Source organism: Prenolepis imparis, unplaced genomic scaffold (genome assembly GCF_030444845.1).
Source record: "Prenolepis imparis isolate NDT839.2.m4 unplaced genomic scaffold, iyPreImpa1.0 SCAF_38, whole genome shotgun sequence".
NCBI classification, from domain to species: Eukaryota; Metazoa; Arthropoda; class Insecta; order Hymenoptera; family Formicidae; genus Prenolepis; species Prenolepis imparis.
In genome coordinates this window covers 10,485-30,372 of record NW_028141196.1, presented here as the reverse complement: position 1 = coordinate 30,372, position 19,888 = coordinate 10,485, and the positions used below count along the sequence as shown (strand labels likewise).

Genomic DNA, 19,888 nt, shown 5'->3' with positions numbered 1-19,888 from the left:
TACTTACAAACATATATAGAGATGTCTAATACAGACATATTTTCAAATATTTCAAATAAATGTGCAAAAATTCGTTTCTCTTTAATATACACATGTTCAAATAATTAATTAATTGTGCCGGCTAAATAATATTCATATTGGATGCAATTTTGCGTCTTTTATGTCGCTTCTTAGATCTATAATATTGTTCAGACAAATTTTAAAATTTGGTCTGGCATTCGCTACACCCCAGCAACGCTGCATCAATAGATATAACAAGAATGGACAATCGAGAGACATCTGCAACCTGCCTCCCTCGCGTACGTAATTCATCACTTCGAGATTAGATTTTGTAGAGTAAGGTTGCTCACCCAATGATGTAATCTCCCACATTAGTACTCCGAATGACCAAACATCGCTCTGAGAAGTAAATATTCCGTTCACTAGGGATTCCGGTGCCATCCAGCGAACAGGAAGCAGACCTTCTCCTTCCTAAAATAAAATTTTAACAAAGATAAATCTCCTATTCTAATTATCCATTTTTGCAATAAGTATTCTTAAGCAAAAAACTAATATTTTGCATTATACATTTTGTTTACTAATATTTTGCATTATACATTATATACATATATATTGGAGAAATATATATAAAAATATATACATGGTCTTCATTTTTCTTAAATTCTATTTGACTTAAAGATATAATATAATAATATAAAGACGCTACAATAGAAAAACACTTTCAAAAAGTTTCATCTTTTTTAATTAATTATATCTACCTTGCGGTAATAGTCATCCCTGCAAATATCTCTAGCAAGTCCAAAATCACCGATTTTGACGATACGATTATCACGATCTCTCGCAGACACTAAACAATTTCGGCACGCGAGATCTCTATGCACAAAGCGCAGCTCTTCTAAATAGCAACAGCCTCGCGCAACATCTTCGCACATAGCGAGCAAATCTTGAAGACGCAAAGCGTGTAAATCAGAAGGTTGTAATATTCGACACTCTCTCAAATATTTTTGCAGATCAGTTTCCATTAATTCCAACACGAGTAATGGAGAATCCTCGTCTAAGCAGACAGCTAGTAATCTTAACACATGTTCGTGTCTCAAATGATTCATAAGCTTAGCCTCTTGCAAAAATTTCTTTTTTTCTTCGACAGAAGCACACTTTTCTAACATTTTTATGGCAACGGATGTCTCTGATCCCGGTTCGTCTAAATCCTTGACATTCCCTTGGTACACCTGCGAAATCATGAAAATTAATGTAACTTTTATTAAAAAAGAAAAGATAATTTAATTTCTTATAACATTATACATATCCCAAGTAGCAAAATGACGTCAGAATGACGGTAAATTTTGGTCACAAAAAGACCGATTAGACGTTTTAATTAGGTCTTATAAGACCCGAAAATGACACCGATATGTCACATCCACAAGACATCATTTTCTGACTTCTTATTGACGACATAATATGACGAATATAATACTTAAAATTGACAAAAGTTCGATATTTTAACAATTAATTCATGGGATCAGTTTTAGCCCAGTAAGAATAAATCATTCGATAAATATATTACATATTCGATAAATTAGATAATTAGAATATAAAAGTTTAAAGTATATTTGACAACAGAAGAAAGCCTTAACAAATAAATTTACGCGCATACGTAAATTTATTTGTTAAAAAGGCATTCTTCAGTTGCTAAGTGTACCTTATAGTTAGAGGTACTTGGTACTTATATGATACTTTTAATTTTAATAGCAGTTGTTTGCCAGCTTTATATATATATAATTCCATGACTAAAACTTAAATACAAGATAGATAGTGCATCGCGCGTCGCATAGCGATAAATGAAAGAACTAAATTTGGACGAATTTAAGACGTCTTAAGACGTCTTCAAAATAATGTCTAGTTGATCTAAAATATAACGTCTTATAAACGTCCATTATTAGTCACTGACGTCATGGACCAAAAATGACTAAAAGTAGACGTCATAATAGTTGCTTTTCTTTTACACTCAAGTGATACTGAGTCACTCAGTTATGTGAGTATTTTATACTCAGATATGACGTCATTGATTCAGTGAGTAAAAGGAACGCGCAAGTGAGAAACTATTCTCAATAATCTTAAATCTAGCATTGTAAATTGTATCGTGAGCAATCGTGAGTTTTTAAAGCATAACGACGTCCCGCCACAATAATACAGGTTCATAACCTTACTTTTAATGTGAGTCTATTAAACTCACTAGAGCACACGGTCTCGATCGTGTGCAGAAACTCAGTTGAATCTCACTTTCTCAGCTTCAAAAGGAACGTGCATTCAACTGAGTTATGACGTCACAAGTGAGAATTATCTGAGTTTTGATGTAAATGGAAAGCAACTAATGTCGTCTTCTGACGTCACTTTGCTACTTGGGATATATTTCGTTTTATTTTAAATAATTAATGATAAAAAATAAAGTGCATATGTATATCTCATAAAAATTAATGTATTACTATTTCTATTAAAAAGTTGATTTATATATCCGAAAAAATTGTATTCTTATCTTAAGTATATGCCACTTATCTTTATAATGTTTTTCAATAAAATAGGCGCCAAAAAGATCCTCTTAATTTAGGAGAAAAATTATCTAAAGAGATATTCTTAACATGCAAGAATACATATATACTTGATGAGATGTTATTTTATTCGTGTATTATTAAAATTATTAATCGATATAACAAAAAACAGTCTTACAAATGGACATTTGTTACTTATTACATGTATATTTAAATGTTACACATATAATTGAATATATGTTTTATGTGTTTGACATAGTTAAATACACATTTTTGCTTATTATGTTATTATTTTTAATATTAATTGTAAACTTATAAATTTATTATAAATTTAAATAATTTTATTTTACTAATTTTTATATTAAATTTATTATTAATTTATTTATTGCGGCGCTAAAGTTGCAAAAATAATAAGAATGTATTCTCAATTTAAAAGATGGAAATATTCTTATTCATTAATAATATCTATTAAGAGGACTTATTAATGCATATCAAAAAAAACAATTTTTTCGGTGTAACATTTACTAAGACATGTGTATTTCTTATTTCTACATCTAAACATTAATGACTTAAAATATGACGTTACGAAAAATTTACCATTCCAAATGCGCCGCTACCAAGGAGTTTCGTTAGTGTGATTTGCTCACGTTTGATTTTAGTCATCATAAATTTATTTGGATTATATTGCAACGCAGGACTGTATAGCGCATTATGCTGAACGTTTCCCATACGTACCTCATGTAGAATCCTAGTCAAAACTTGCTCGTTACCTTCTTTGCGTTGTCGGTATACTATTATAAAGTTATAATATATTTAAATAAGAAAATATATTTTTTATTTAATCGGCTCTCAATATTAATAAATAATAAATAAATAAATGTGATCTGATGTTCTAGATGTCGGCAATAGAGCCAAGCGCGAAAATTAATTTCTAATTTTTCGGAACAGTATCTCTTGGTTTGAGATCACTGAGTTCCATTTGATTAATTATCAATCAACCTCGTACTTACAATGGAAAAATAGGCGAGAAAAATATAGGTCCGAAAAGTCGCTGAAGCGGGAATTGAACCCGCGTCTTTCGCTTTCCGGGCGACTGCTCTTACCACTAAGCTATTCAGACCCCTTCGATTCTATATTTTTCATTTGCCTTCTAAATTAGATGTTTTTGTAAATAACGCCATGATTAGGCCCAGGCGTAAACTTAAGAAAATATATTTTTTATTTAATCGGCTCTCAATATTAATAAATAATAAATAAATAAATGTGGTCTGATGTTCTAGATGTCGGCAATAGAGCCAAGCGCGAAAATTAATTTCTAATTTTTCGGAACAGTATCTCTTGGTTTGAGATCACTGAGTTCCATTTGATTAATTATCAATCAACCTCGTACTTACAATGGAAAAATAGGCGAGAAAAATATAGGTCCGAAAAGTCGCTGAAGCGGGAATTGAACCCGCGTCTTTCGCTTTCCGGGCGACTGCTCTTACCACTAAGCTATTCAGACCCCTTCGATTCTATATTTTTCATTTGCCTTCTAAATTAGATGTTTTTGTAAATAACGCCATGATTAGGCCCAGGCGTAAACTTAAGAAAATATATTTTTTATTTAATCGGCTCTCAATATTAATAAATAATAAATAAATAAATGTGATCTGATGTTCTAGATGTCGGCAATAGAGCCAAGCGCGAAAATTAATTTCTAATTTTTCGGAACAGTATCTCTTGGTTTGAGATCACTGAGTTCCATTTGATTAATTATCAATCAACCTCGTACTTACAATGGAAAAATAGGCGAGAAAAATATAGGTCCGAAAAGTCGCTGAAGCGGGAATTGAACCCGCGTCTTTCGCTTTCCGGGCGACTGCTCTTACCACTAAGCTATTCAGACCCCTTCGATTCTATATTTTTCATTTGCCTTCTAAATTAGATGTTTTTGTAAATAACGTTTTGTAAATAAAAAAATAATTTTTCTCGCCTATTTTTCCATTGTAAGTACGAGGTTGATTGATAATTAATCAAATGGAACTCAGTGATCTCAAACCAAGAGATACTGTTCCGAAAAATTAGAAATTAATTTTCGCGCTTGGCTCTATTGCCGACATCTAGAACATCAGATCACATTTATTTATTTATTATTTATTTTATATTTAAATAATATTGCTAATTTTAAATATTACTCTTTTAACAAGTAAGTTAACTTTTTTTTAGAAAATCTCTCTACTTACTACATTAATCATAATTTGTAATTAAAAAAATTGTATCAAATATACTTACAACAATAAATAAAGTAGCAGATGCAGATTACAATAACGGTAGCAGCAAGGCTTAACATCAATGTTAGATTATATTGGGTAGTTCGAATTCTTGATTCATCACCTTTGTTACATAAAAATATAGTTTTAATTTTTTTGTCTTATTTGAATATTTCTATAATTTTTTCTTATAATTTTATCATTAAAAATATTTCATTCTTAAAATTCTGTAATACATTTATATGTATGTCAAATAAACAGATCATATTAAAATATCTACATATTATCATATTTGCTTACCAAGTGTTCGAAAAATAAATCTTTCATCAGATGGCCACGTAAAGTTCTCGTACTCAGGATATGTCAGTATCAAACGAAACTTGTATAAAGTTGCCGGTAGCAAGTTTTCTATATAATACGTTACTGTCTTATTATTCGTCTCAAAATTATCTGCGATTTGCCACTTTTGCATCGCATCACTTTTGTATTCCAGTATGTAATGTATCGTCAGATTAACGCTAGGAATCCACGAAATATTCATATTGTTTATGCTAACTTCGTTCAAAGTTATATTGTTCGGTTCCGAGTATGTGTACACGGTTTTGCTCAAACTGTCATTATAGAGATTGGTATAGTTGGCTGGATACACACGTACATATACTAAGTATTTCTGTTCTGGTAGCAACGGTTGGATTATTGTAAAATGTTGGTTGTCTACTTTATTATTAATAAATGGTTCTTCTATCGGTTGCGTGCTTTTCACCGAGTTAATTGATTCCCAATAAACTTTATAAGTTACTGTCGTACAATTTAGTTTCGTGGGTGGAATCCAATAAACTGCCGCTATAGTCGGCGTCAGAACCTGAACCGTTACATTTTCCGGTGCATTGAGCTTGCTCACGTTAGTTTTCAATATTACTTCCGAGCTGAATTGCAGGTCCGTCGATAATTGATCAGAGTAAAAATTGCTCACAGCTAGCTTCAGCTTGTATTTTGTAAACGGTGTTAAATTCTGAATTTTATAATGCCGCTCGTATGTCTGCATATAGAATTCATCGAACTCGTTATTAAGGTTATTATTCAAACAGCTTACGTAGATGATATATTTAGGAGTTGGTATGTTGTTTTTGCATTTGTGCTTGCGATTTGGTTTTGTAAAGTTCAAAACAATACTGTGTGCTGTTATTTTTACTATTGTAATATTATAATTCTTTTCATCAGGCGTAAGGCATTCCGTCCGAGGATATGGTTGTAAGGAGGATGATTTACCAAACGATATTAGGGGATTAAAGTAATCCGTGCTGTTTATTATTTGCACGTGTTTAGATGCGTTTTTTTCACTGTCGACAAGTGCATACTTCTTTTTTAAAATAAAAAGATTAAAATCTGATGTATTTACATAATGTCCACGTAAATAAATGTTTGTTTTATCAGTTATAAAATCTGGCCAAAAATGTGCGCCCATTTCAGCAGTTGAAATCGAATTGCATTTATTTATTTTAATGTTCGCCACAATTAATTCATTGTTTTGTATCCAGAATATTAGGGGCTCCTCTGTATTTGTGATGTCAAGCTTCATTTTATGCAAAACTATATAATATGATGTTGGACAATCGGTTATTAAAAAAGATTGCACATTTCTTCCGTCAACATCCGATTTCATTATTACAAACTGCAAATCTGATAAATCTTCTATCCAATATAAAAATCTGGAAAATGTATATATTATTATATATTTATATTATAAAACGTAATTTTAAACGTGAAGTTAAAAAAATAATAAACTTAAGTTCTTACAATTTTATGATAATTAATGATTTTATGATTCATTATATCTTTTTTACAAAATCATAGCTTATTACTGCAAAATTAGAAAATAATATAAATTCTTAACTGAAGGACACAAAAGTGTTCATTTTTTTAGTGAATAAAAGTTAACGTACCCCTTAGACGGCTGTAGAGTGAAATAAAAAAGATTTTCTCTGCTCAAGATCTTATCATATTTGACTATACCATTTTGCCACATTGTTAAGTCCAGCTTTATAATGTATTTCGTTGAGCTGTCATATTCCATCCAATATAGATTTCTTCGAATCCAATCGATGCAAAGATTGCGTGAATTTCTTTTTAAACTAGTTATTTTTGTAATATTATTTTTATTCATATCCCCTATCATTAACTCATGTATATACTCATGCACATTAGAAATTAACTGGATCCAATAAATTTTATGTTCCGCTACAGAATAAGCCACTTCTATTGCATTAACATTGCTATTAAGGGTAAAGAGATTGCCGTAGGTTCTTGAATCCAGATCCCATATTGCAATAGTATTATTCACTGCAATCAATAATTGAGGTATCGGATTTTCGTGCGTCGTTGATACGTTCATTAAATCTGTATAAGGACCAGCACCAGCTTTAGTATGCGCTCGTACTCGAAAATAGTACGTTGTATCAGGTTTTAGATTATACTCTGTGCACTCCATTGTAGTTAAAATAGTTTTCTCGTCATAGATTTGAATCTTTTTTAGGTTCTCGATGAACCAACATTGCACTGTATATCCTTGTATCGCTTTGTTTGCAAATTCAGGTTGGTTCCATCTGTAAGATAAATTTTAGCCTTTTCATATTTAATAATTTTTTAACAGAATTAATATTTTGATTGTATATGTCTATGTTAAATTTTAGAGAAAAAAAGGATATAGACTGAAAACTTTGATTCTTCACCTGAATGTCACAGAAATGTTGATTTTCTCATTTAGAAATCCATTGAACTCTACGAATGCTCTTGGCTCGCTCGGAATTATTCCTAGAGATTTTAAAATGGTACATATTAATATGTTTAAGTTGATTATTCCGGTAAATTAAAAAAAAAAAATAATAATTTAACGTGCATTAAAAATAAAGAAAAAAGTGAAAAATAAACATATATTACAAAATTAACATAGCAAGTTTTTAAAATAATGAAATAACATAAAACCCTTGTGTATTTGTGTGTGTATGTGTTTCAAGACTTGTGTTAGAAAAGTAATTGCTAAGTTATAATCAAAAAAACTACCAATAAAATGCTAAACACTTTTCTAAAATTTCCTATTTATTAACAAATTAGAGGTACATTATTTTCGACTGATTTAAAATAAACAAGAATAATAATGTAATTGATGGTGTTATCTAAATTTTGCTTTATTTTACATACAGTGTATAAATTTTTTCTCTCTTTTCGACAGAATGAATTTTATATTATTTTTGCTATTAGAAAATGGTTTGATATTTTTTTAAATTTAATTTTTACTCTCTCTTGAATTTACATTATACTTGCAACTTGTAAATTATTTGTTAATTTTTTTATTAATTTGTTCTATATATTTATTGCATCTTACTAATAGATTCTGGGTTCATGGACATATTTGCAAATGTAACTTCATCGACTTCATCGACTTTATTTTTTATAGTTACGCTATCAGAAAAATTCTGATCCGCCTGGAGATTTTGTAAAATGAGGTGATTGTTGTTTTCGGTCTCTGAAATATCCTTAATAAAATATAACATATAACAAAAATTAGTAATGCAGCTAAGCCAGAAATTCCACTGTATTTTTAATGATAAATAAAATAGTATATATAGAAATATATATGAACAAGATTACCTTAAATAATAACATAAATGTCGAAATAACTATGTTACGTCCAGACTCAAGGAAGGAAGAGTCGAAAGGAAGGACGTAACTACTTAAATCGAACAACGCCAGGTAGTGCGTTTTGTTCGAGCCGAACGAACGTGTTTAGGCCCCAAATAGGTCAACGACCGCGAGGGTCGCTCTTACGCTATTTAAAGGGCGTTCGCTCGGTGGTCCCTTTTCGGCAAGAGAATTTAATCTCTTTTGCGCGGGATGGGACCTTAGTGCGATCTCTGGACGGATGTAATGAGAGCGGGTTAATCAATTAATTAAACACGAGTTCATAATAAAATTAAGTTTTATTTATATAAATAAAAACGGTGAAGAAACGGATACATAAATAACAATTACCTCGCGCGCAGGATTTAATCTATAAAAAGGTGTGTGTGTGTGTTTCGCGGGTGTTACATAAGTACGGAGGACGTCAATCAGGACATAAAGGGGGGAGAGTTTATTGTTTAAATATATTATGGTCCCGATTGGTTATTACAATAATTTTTCATTTTAATAGTTAGGTAACAAATAATAAATATGTATACATGTGTGCGTATGTGTCATGGGAGTTCACGAATCTGGATGGTGGAGGGAGGATAGGATCTTAATAAGACTTGCGCTGGGACGGCCAATGGATATCTACGCTCAGGAACATACCAAGGGATAATCTCTTCAGGATTTACGTCGATTAGATGTTGACGCAAGGCCTCATGTTCTACTGGCCCCGGACCGATTGTAAAGGTTCCTTCCGGGACTTCCCTTATCCCCGGGAATTGATTAATTAACCAAGCTCTGAATTGGTCGTAGGTGAGCTCGGCGTGCGATTCTAGTTCTTCCGAACCGTCATCGCTGAGATTTATCGTCTCAAAATCTTCCGGTAGTTCCCGGTTTTCGGAGGGCGTTGGGGAAGAGGGAGGTGAGTCCCCAAGGGTAATAATGGAGGGAACCGGGGACGGAGATCGAGGTGAATCTGGGCGTGCGGGAGAGAGGGGAGGTGGAGGAGAATGGTTCCGCTGAGATTCGGGAGGTGATTCAGGTGAATCAGCGAGAAGGAAGGGAGGAGTTCGCTCCTGTTCGGTGGGTTCGAAGGGAGAGGGAGAAGGAATTCGCGGGGTTCCTGCGTATTCAGGGGATGAAATCGGAGAGTAATGAGGTGGGTCGCGATTAGGTGTATTACAATTTTTTTCTTTGGCGTAACTATTAATAGTGTCAATGTGTTCTCTAGTTAATATTTCGAGTTTTTCGCGGAGTAATTTATGGTCGTCGGTTGTAGAAAATAAGTCCGCCGTAGCCCGAGCCAATTCTCGCCTTAGACGACGATTGCGACGATTTCGGGACCGCTTTATGACCCGTTGGGAATGGCGCGTAGTCTCCACTAACAACAGCGATATAAGAGAGCTGTTCTTCGAGAAAGAGTCCTTGAATTCAATATTTATTTAAGAAGTGAAATTTTAATATTTATTCCGAAGAAATTTGCATCTTTGCAATTTTGTTTAGGGTGAGGGAACTTTGCGAGGGCTCTCACTGCAGTTATGCAGGAAACCCGACGGATACAAGGGAAGGTCGCGGCTTGCGCTGCAGCTATACAGGAAACCGTGAAACCAGGGCTTGCACTGTAATTATGCAGGAAACCGTGAAACCAGGGCTCGCGCTGCAATTATGCAGGAAGCCTTCAGCGGGGGAAGGAAGGGTTCAGGAATAATTAATACGAACTTCTTCGAATATTAAGTAACAGCTTTGAATAAATGAAGTTAATTTATTCAAGAACTCTTTCTAGTAGAGTGAGATTGTATATGCATATAAAGGGACTTACTACTTATGGCGTGCGTCGATAAGATGTTTGGTTCAAGATCGGCTCGTTGTAGGATCAGTGGGCCGTTAGGTCTGGCTGGTATATCCAATTGTTGCTATGCCAGAAGTTCACAGAGTTTCTCACTGAGTGTTCACGCTGATTTCACACTGAGAATTCGCACTGAGAATTCTTTCGCGCACTAAGTGTTGCGGTGAAAACGCAAGGAAACTGTGGATGTTCGACGAAGAACGATAAGTGACGCTCCGCAGAGAAGTTCGCGTTTATATCCCGGTTTTTGATTCACGCCCTCCGTTCCGCCTTTTGACAAAATCCTGCGAATAGAAGTTCATAATCGCGTTTTTAATATTTTTACTTTCCCTTTCTATGGGGAGCGTTGCAAGGATCGACGAATCAAAAGTTTAGTGCAGGCGTCTGCGAATCGGAGCTCGCTTTCCCAAAAACGGGGATGTCTCGAGATTTCGATATCGGCGGCGGTGTTTGTTGTTAGTTTTTCCTATATCGCGATATTTGTCGTTTGTTAGTGCCGCTTTTATCGGCGGGTTCTCGCTTTATTGCCCTCACGTGCGGCTTAGAGCTTGTTTGCTGAGAGGCGATGCGTGTGGCATCTTTTTAATCTTTATATTTTTCGCCGCTTTCTCGCGAGAATACCCGCAGGTGTGCTATCTTATTTTGCACACTTTCGTTTTCATTATTTGTTTTCCCCTAATTTTACTAGGGAAGGATTTGCTTTCGGCGCGTTCTCGCCGTCGTTGTGTTTTCCCGATTTACAATGTTTGTCGGTTTCTCGCGAGAGTTTCCGCTGCGGTGCCGCTTCGCTTGGCACGTTTAATTTTATCAATTCGTTGTTCTAGTTTTCCCCTCAAAGGTGGGCTCGCTTTCGGCCCGCTCTCGCCGTCTTTATGTTTTGCCGATATGTGATTTTAACTTATTATTCGCGAGGGTGTCGGCAAGAATCCGCTTTCGGCATCTTTCCGCCTGGTCTCTTTTATTTACCGATTTTGTAATATTTATCGGTCGCTCACGATATCTGCAGCTGTCCGTTTCGCTGGGCACGTTTTCGTTTTATTATATACGTGCCGCTTAGATTATTATTATCTTTTTTCTTCCTTTTTTATTTACCTAACAACAAACTTCGCCTTGGTCGTGGGAAAGAGAAGAATCGTGAAGTCCGCCGGACGTAACAACTAAAAGGAGCAAAAAATTTTTTGATTTGTAATAATATTAGCTAGATATTTTTATTTATAATTCCATTCCTCATTTATAATGTGTTAAATATTATGTAATTTCATTTCTAAAATATTTACTCTTATTATTCAACATATTTTCTTGCGAAATATCAAACATGATTCTTATTTAAAAAAAAAAACTCACGCAGAATAGGCAGAATAAGGATTATTTAATAAGAATTCATAATTGTTTCTTTTATAATAAATGATATATGAAAATGTTACTCTCTTCGATTCCTGACGCGATTTTGCTGATAATTATAGCTAATGATTTAGTTTTTTTGCGATTGTTAGTTAACAATTTAAAGTAAGCGTGTTTACTTTTTAATAATCCGTCCGTTATGATTAAAATTTTAATAATGTAGGATCGGAATTATTTTAAATTATAATATTGTATCGCGTGAATAATTTATCTTAGATATTGCGAATCGATAATAATCATGACGAAATCTGAGGACAGATTTAATTGTCAGAACGGCCGAATGTAGGATCGGAATTATTTTAAATTATAATATTGTATCGCGTGAATAATTTATCTTAGATATTGCGAATCGATAATAAAAGTATTTGTCTCGACCGTTATATTTACTCGAGACAAACTTGGTATTATTATATGGACGCAAACAAAACAGTGTAAGTCGACTCGGATTGTTTCGTGAGACAGCCAAGTAAAAACAATATCTCCGATTACCTTGACGAGGTCGTAAGACAAAGCAATAACCGAAAAGTCGAGAACTATCTAGAAGTCTAAGCGAAAGAAATAAATACAGCCGATTAACTGTCGGAAAGGACAGTCCTCGCTCGAATTTAATACCGTTGACATTGCCAAATTATATTGTATCTTGAGCCAAATATATTCTATCTTATTTTACACTGAGGGATTTAGAACAATTTCTTTACTGCCGTTCATCTGCGCTTACAATTTTGGGGGCTCAGCCGGGATCTGACGTGAGTTGACGCTGCGAAGGGCAGTGAACGGCTGCGACGCGAAATCGATAATAGATAATTGTTCCACAAGTATTGATTTTTCGCGATTGTTGTGAAAATTGGTTGACGAGAGAGAATGGCAAGCACTGAGAAAGACGCAAACAATTTCACCGTCAATGAACTTAAAGCGATACTGCGAGAGAAGGGCCTGGCGACTACTGGCGCGAAAAATGAATTAATAGCCAGACTTTTTGAGAGAGATCCAGCGGGAGGATGGATGTCGCGGGTGCCGAGTGAGGAGGAGAGTAACGAGGAAGTAGACGAACCGAGCGTGATCGACACTGAGGTCGAATATCTGCGACGAGAAATGGAGTTGTGTCGGAGAGATAAGCAATTGATGGAGCGCGAGCTGCAGTTAATGCGGCGAGAGAATGATTTATTAAGACGCACCCAAAATGCAAATATTGACGGAGGCGAGTCGAGAAATGAAACAATAGCAAGGAGTCCGACGACCTCCCATGAATCAAGCGCAACCAACATCAATGCCATTGCGGGTCTATTAGGATATTTCGAGGGCGACGGCAGCACGTTTGAGTCCTGGGTGAAGCGTGTGGGATCCCTGAGAAGTGCATATAATCTGACAGACGATCTAACGAGAATTTTGATCGGAGCACGCCTGAAAAGCAAGGCGCAAGAATGGTTTCATTCCAATTCGACGTACACCGAGATCGCTGTTGACGAGCTGTTACTCGAGTTGAAGAATATGTTCTTCCACGAGCCGGGAAGAGTGCATATGAGGAAGCAGTTCGAGCAGCGTGTCTGGCGAAGGGATGAGACGTTCAACGAATACTTGCATCAGAAAGTAATTCTCGGAAACCGAATTAAAATTGAGGAAGACGAAATGGTCGAATATGTTATTGAGGGAATTCCGGATCCAGTATTACGAGACCAGGCACGAGTGCAACGGCTGCGAACGAGGAGGGCGTTACTTGAGGCGTTCGAGAGAGTGTCGCTGCGAGGGAGAGAGCAGCCGGGAGCCCGAGGAAGCACGGGAGAGCGGCGCGCCCAGGGACGTGCCGAGAGAGAGGACTCAGTGGCGACAAAGAGTGTGATGCGGTGCCATAATTGCGGGGCGCAGGGACATCGTGCAGCGAACTGTCCTTCTAAAGCAAAAGGTACACGATGTTTCGAATGTAAAGAATTTGGTCATATTGCGGCGAATTGCGAGAAAAAGAAAGTCAAAATTAATGAAGTTAAAAGTGCGTGTGATATCGCGAAAACGGAGCGTAAATATCTTAAAGACGTAAAATTGATAACGAGAATTTAGTCGCGTTAATTGATACGGCAGCGATTTGTCACTAATTCGCGAGGATCAATATTTAAATATAGGGTCACCGAATTTGACCCATCAAGAAATTGTGTTTCGCGGTATAGGCGCACAGAACTTTAAAACTAAGGGAAAATTCGACATTGAAATTAAAATTGATGACGACTATTTCTTAACAAGCCTATCGGTAGTGCCGAACGAATTGCTGCAATATGACTTGATTTTAGGAACCGATTTAATAAACAAAATTAATTTATATGTCGAAGAAGGGAAAATTACGGTGCGAAAACCTAGTGCGGAGATCCGAGCGGCGAACAGACTCCCTGAAATTTTTAAAATCGAATTAACGAGCGAGTCTAGCGATGTCGATTTATCTCATTTGACGAGCGAGCATAAAAATAATGTAAGTGACATAATTAATAAATATAATCCCACCCAAAAATGCGAGACCGAATATAAAATGACTATTGTACTTCGCGACGATGAACCGGTTTATCAAAGGCCGAGGCGTTTGTCTCCGTCGGAGAAGGAAAAAGTTAGCGCACATGTAAGCGAATGGTTGACCGCGGGTATTATTCAACCTTCGCTTTCAGACTACGCGAGTCCAGTAGTCCTAGTACAAAAAAAAAACGGGAGAAACGAGATTGTGTGTCGATTATCGGCAATTGAATAAAAAAATAATTAAAGATCGATACCCACTCCCATTAATTGTTGATCAATTAGATGCGTTGCAGGGGGCGTCGGTATACAGTACAATCGATTTAAGAAACGGATTCTTTCACGTGCCGGTAGAAAAAGAGAGTAGGAAGTACACCTCCTTCGTAGTTCCGGATGGACAATACGAGTTTCTCTACGCGCCTTTCGGTTTATGCAATTCTCCGGCAGTATTCCAGAGATTCATAAACCAGATCTTTCGAGAACTGATTAGGGACGGCGTGGTTTTAACCTACGTGGATGACATAATTGTCCCGTCTGCGAATTTTGAAGTCGCGCTGTCGGGCCTTGAGAAGGTTTTGTGCGTTGCTGAGAAATTCGGGTTAGATATCAATTGGGGGAAATGTAAATTTTTGCAAACTAGAGTTGAGTTTTTGGGCCTAATTATTGAAAATGGTTCGACGCGCCCAACCGAACATAAGACGGAAGCCGTGATGAGATTCCCGCAGCCGAAAACGATAAAACAAGTACAGAGTTTTTTGGGACTGACCGGATACTTCCGGAAATTTATTAAAAATTATGCGCTAATAGCCAGACCTTTGAGCAATTTGTTAAAAATGAATGTGAAATTTGAGTTCGGCGCGAAAGAAAAAGAAGCCTTTGATAAATTGAAATTTATATTGAGCGAAAAACCGCTGTTAAGATTGTATAAGCTAAAAGCGGAAACAGAATTACACACCGACGCATCGATGTACGGTTTCGGCGCTATATTGTTCCAGAAGTGCGATAACGATGGTGCTTTACACCCGATATACTACGCGAGCGGAAAAACTACGGACGCCGAGGCGAAATATACAAGTTACGAGTTAGAAACTCTAGCAATAATAAAGGCTCTGCGAAAATTTAGAGTCTATTTGTTGGGGATTAATTTTAAAATTGTGACAGATTGTCAAGCATTTGCGTTAACAATGAACAAAAAAGATCTGTGCGTTCGCGTCGCTAGATGGGCTTTACTATTAGAAGAATTCAGTTACACTATTGTACATCGTCCGGGTAAGAATATGATTCACGTGGATACCTTGAGTCGAAACCCGTTACCTCATAGTATGTTAATAAGTGAATCAGAAGAGAGTATGGTTGCGAGAATTCGGAGGGCCCAGCGAGAGGACGTAAATTTGCGAGATATTTATACATTAGCTAATAAAGGAGAGAGAGACGGTTATGTAGTGAGAAGCGGACTGTTGTATAAAGAGGGCGACCTACAAGTAATTGTCCCGAAATGTTTACAAGCGCAGGTAGCTCGTCACGCGCATGAAAACGGTCACTTTGCGGTTGAAAAAACCGAAGCGTTAATTAAGCAAAATTATTGGTTCCCAAACATGCGTAAAATCGTCGAAACTATAATTCGGAATTGCGTAAATTGTATTTTAGCAAACAAAAAGACAGGTAAATTAGATGGGTACCTAAATCCGATATCTAAAGGTCATGTACCTCTTGAGACATCATATCGACCACCTAGGACCGCTTCCTTCGACGAAAAAAAGATATCATCACATTTTCGTTGTCGTAGATGCATTCTCTAAATTCGTATGGCTTTTCGGAACGCGATCGACTAATACAGCGGAAGTAATAGATAAGCTTGATAAATTGGCGGTTAATTTCGGAAACCCGAGAAGAATCATTTCGGATCGAGGAACGGCCTTCACTTCGAATGAATTTCATGAGTACTGTCGAAAAGAAAAATATCGAACACGTATTAATTACGACAGGCGTTCCTCGGGCGAACGGGCAAGTAGAAAGAATAAATCGAACATTGATACCGGTATTGACAAAATTGACCGCTTCTAAACCAGACGAATGGTACAAATATTTGAGTCAAACTCAGCAATATTTAAACGCGATATCGAGTCGAAGCACGGATAAAACTCCATTTCAAGTAATGTTCGGTACGCATATGAGGCTGAGAGATAATCCGCAATTGAGAGAATTAATTGAAGAGGAAATGGAAGCGATGTTCAGTATTGGTCGAGATGAGTTAAGAGAGCAGACGCGAGAATGTATAATGCGCACACAAGACGAGAATAGGCGAAATTATAATAAGCGCCGTAAAAAAGCGAAGCAGTATCGCGAGGACGATTTGGTAGCTATTAAGAGAACACAGGCCGGACCAGGTTTAAAATGCGCCGCTAAATTTTTAGGACCATATCAAATAGTTAAAATTTTGCGCAACGATAGATATGTCGTTAGAAAAATCGGCGACCACGAAGGACCGATCGAAACTTCAACAGCCGCCGATCACATAAAACCATGGCTAGAAAACGACGATTCTTGCGATGACGATAATAATCATGACAAAATCTCAGGACAGATTTAATTGTCAGAACGGCCGAATGTAGGATCGGAATTATTTTAAATTATAATATTGTATCGCGTGAATAATTTATCTTAGATATTGCGAATCGATAATAATCATGACGAAATCTGAGGACAGATTTAATTGTCAGAACGGCCGAATGTAGGATCGGAATTATTTTAAATTATAATATTGTATCGCGTGAATAATTTATCTTAGATATTGCGAATCGATAATAAAAGTATTTGTCTCGACGTTATATTTACTCGAGACAAACTCGGTATTATTATATGGACGCAAACAAAACAGTGTAAGTCGACTCGGATTGTTTCGTGAGACAGCCAAGTAAAAACAATATCTCCGATTACCTTGACGAGGTCGTAAGACAAAGCAATAACCGAAAAGTCGAGAACTATCTAAGCGAAAGAAATAAATACAGCCGATTAACTGTCGGAAAGGACAGTCCTCGCTCGAATTTAATACCGTTGACATTGCCAAATTATATTGTATCTTGAGCCAAATATATTCTATCTTATTTTACACTGAGGGATTTAGAACAATTTCTTTACTGCCGTTCATCTGCGCTTACAATAATAATATTTGTATTTCAAGAATCAAAATGTTTAAATATTCTCTTTTAAATGTGTTTGTGTGATTATAGAAATTATATAAATTTTTGTACTTAAAATCTTGTCGAAATTCTTTTTGATTATGGTTATATCTTTTAACGCGAACAAATTCTGGAAAACAGGATACCATAAACTTTCGATTGACATTACCACGATATAAGAATATGTGCATATTCTACATATAACTGTTTAAATGGATATCTATATTCATATGGCTATATAAATGGATATACTATGAATGTTATATATATATACATCTATAAATTTTTACAAGTTAGATTGGAATAGATTGCTGTTACGTATATTGTTCATTTAACTATTGGCCCTATAAAGTTAATTGATACAATTTGAATTTTATTATACCAATATAGTCGATACTCCATTATATGTATATAGCACAAATGTAACTATCCTTGAGACAAAAAAATGACGCTGACTCTTTGAATTAATTTAGCTAAAAAGAAATTAAGTCACAAGTCTTATTATATCATTAAATAATTATAAATATTTAATAAAGTAAATAAAATCTATTTACAAATTGATGAAAAATCACGTAAAACTCAATTCAAGTGCCATATATATATGTATATATGTATCAAAATAGTGGTAAATTAACAGAAAATCTCATTAATATTAATAATTATTATTCTTAAAAATAGCAATAGAAACACAAACATAATGCAGTCAAGTTTTAATATTTCGTCTTAATTAAGTTTAACTTTGTACTATATTATACATCCTTTATAAACAAAATATAATTTTCAAACTTTATACATCCTTTCTCATTGCATCATACTTTTTAGTTTTTTGTATAGTTTTATTTTATTATACAGTAAGTAATATTATTATATTACACGTTGTAATTATTCAAATAAACTGCACAATTACTTGTAATAACAGTTAATTGTTTTTTAATAAAGCAAAAAAAATTTCTTACCTGCGTAAATGGATTGTCCGTGACGGTATGATTCTTTGTCAAAATCGCGATAGCTGCTTTCACCAGCATTAAACTTTTCAATAAAACGCATAATCTCATCTTAAACATAATAATCTCTTCCTTCGGTGAATGTTGGCGCTCAATTTTTAGTCACCAGTATTGTTTTTCTTTTTATTCTATGGATGATTCAGATTTGATCTAATCGACTCGATACTTTATTATGAGCTCGATGAATTCTTTAGAATCTAATTTGCGAATCGCGTTACTGTCTTCCAATATTACATTTTAATATATCTTTTTATAATCAATCACAATATATATATATATATATATATATATATATATATATCTTAGATCATATGAAGGAATTTTTAGTAAATAGTAATTTTTATAATTTTTCGATGGGAACCAATAACAATACGAAGCAACACGTATTCACTTGATTGTATCGAAGATAATAATATATTTTTGTTGTAATCCTCTTTTAATATTTAGTAAAAAGATAATCAATAAAAAGGTAATCGAACAAATTATAAGCAATACGAAAATTATAGAATTATAGATTTTCTGTCACTTTCACCTCTATACAAGCATCAAATATTATCCACGTTGATATTTGTGATATTTTTTGTTTCACTAAAAATATAAAAAATTAGGATTACTATTTTTATGCATATTGTATACTATGCATCTTTTAGAATCCACTATTTGTGCATATTGATGTGTGATGTTTATATGACAGTATATTATTTTCAATATACAAATAACGCGCAACATTGTCCTTTTTCATGGCAATCGCAATCGTAACTGACTCCCCAGACTAGACCGATCTGATCATGCTTTATTTGCTGCGCTCTGTTTATGATTCATTTCTCTCTGCTTGATCGATGATACTCACAGTGTTTCTTCCAACAGTTTTCACGAATAATTATATTCTATATATATACGTATATGTATATCCTATATGAGGCGCATTTTTAAAGTAAGATCCGGTTTGAAATAAGAAAAGATCTTGACATATACATTTAATTCATTATAATCAAAAATTTCTAGCTTACTTTATTGCAATAAATTTTTTGTTCTGCTATCGAACAAGCGAATTCAAACATCGTATTAAAATAATGATTAAAGAGATTAACGTAGGTTCTTAAATGCAGATCCCATTTGAATACTTTTATGCAATACAATCAATAATTAAGGTATTGGATTTTCGTGCGTCGTTGATATGTTCATTAAATCCGTATAAACGTCTTAAATAGCTGATTTCTGTCAAAAAATATTAATGAAACGTTAGTTTGTTAATTAAATGTTAAAATAATAATATATTAAGAATATTAAGATAGTAATATGTTGTAAAATAATATGTTATAATATCTTATCCGCGAATAATACTTTTTTTACAGAAATCAATTTATAACTGTCAAAAATATTAATCCAGTTTAAAATATTGTAACATATTAATTAAAACATTACTTTTACTTATGTAATATATTAATATGAAAATTTAATTAGCAAATGAACGCATCAAATAGCTGTTTTTTTCAAGTGTTAA

General features: G+C 34.6%; 1 protein-coding gene across 1 annotated transcript; it reads right to left on the bottom strand.

Moving 5' to 3' along the window:
* On the bottom strand, positions 1-18,614 carry LOC145947033 (proto-oncogene tyrosine-protein kinase ROS-like). Its single transcript, XM_083056809.1, has 8 exons — positions 18,337-18,614; positions 7,528-7,609; positions 6,742-7,401; positions 5,099-6,507; positions 4,821-4,922; positions 3,144-3,337; positions 759-1,229; positions 1-471 (listed from the first exon to the last, which is right to left on the bottom strand). Exons 1-8 carry the CDS (start codon positions 18,425-18,427, stop codon positions 133-135), a joined length of 3,348 nt encoding a protein of 1,115 aa, XP_082912935.1. The 5' UTR covers positions 18,428-18,614; the 3' UTR covers positions 1-132.
* Positions 18,615-19,888: the final 1,274 nt, after the last annotated feature.

Excerpts from the sequence above, each read along its gene's own strand:
- LOC145947033 (XM_083056809.1), bottom strand. The coding sequence starts at position 18,427 with ATGCGTTTTATTGAAAAGTTTAATGCTGGTGAAAGCAGCTATCGCGAT. Across the intron at positions 6,508-6,741 it reads ACTCTACAGCCGTCTAAGGG|ATTTTTATATTGGATAGAAG; the intron begins GTACGTTAACTT and ends TACATTTTCCAG. Across the intron at positions 3,338-4,820 it reads CTGCTACTTTATTTATTGTT|TATACCGACAACGCAAAGAA; the intron begins GTAAGTATATTT and ends ACTTTATAATAG.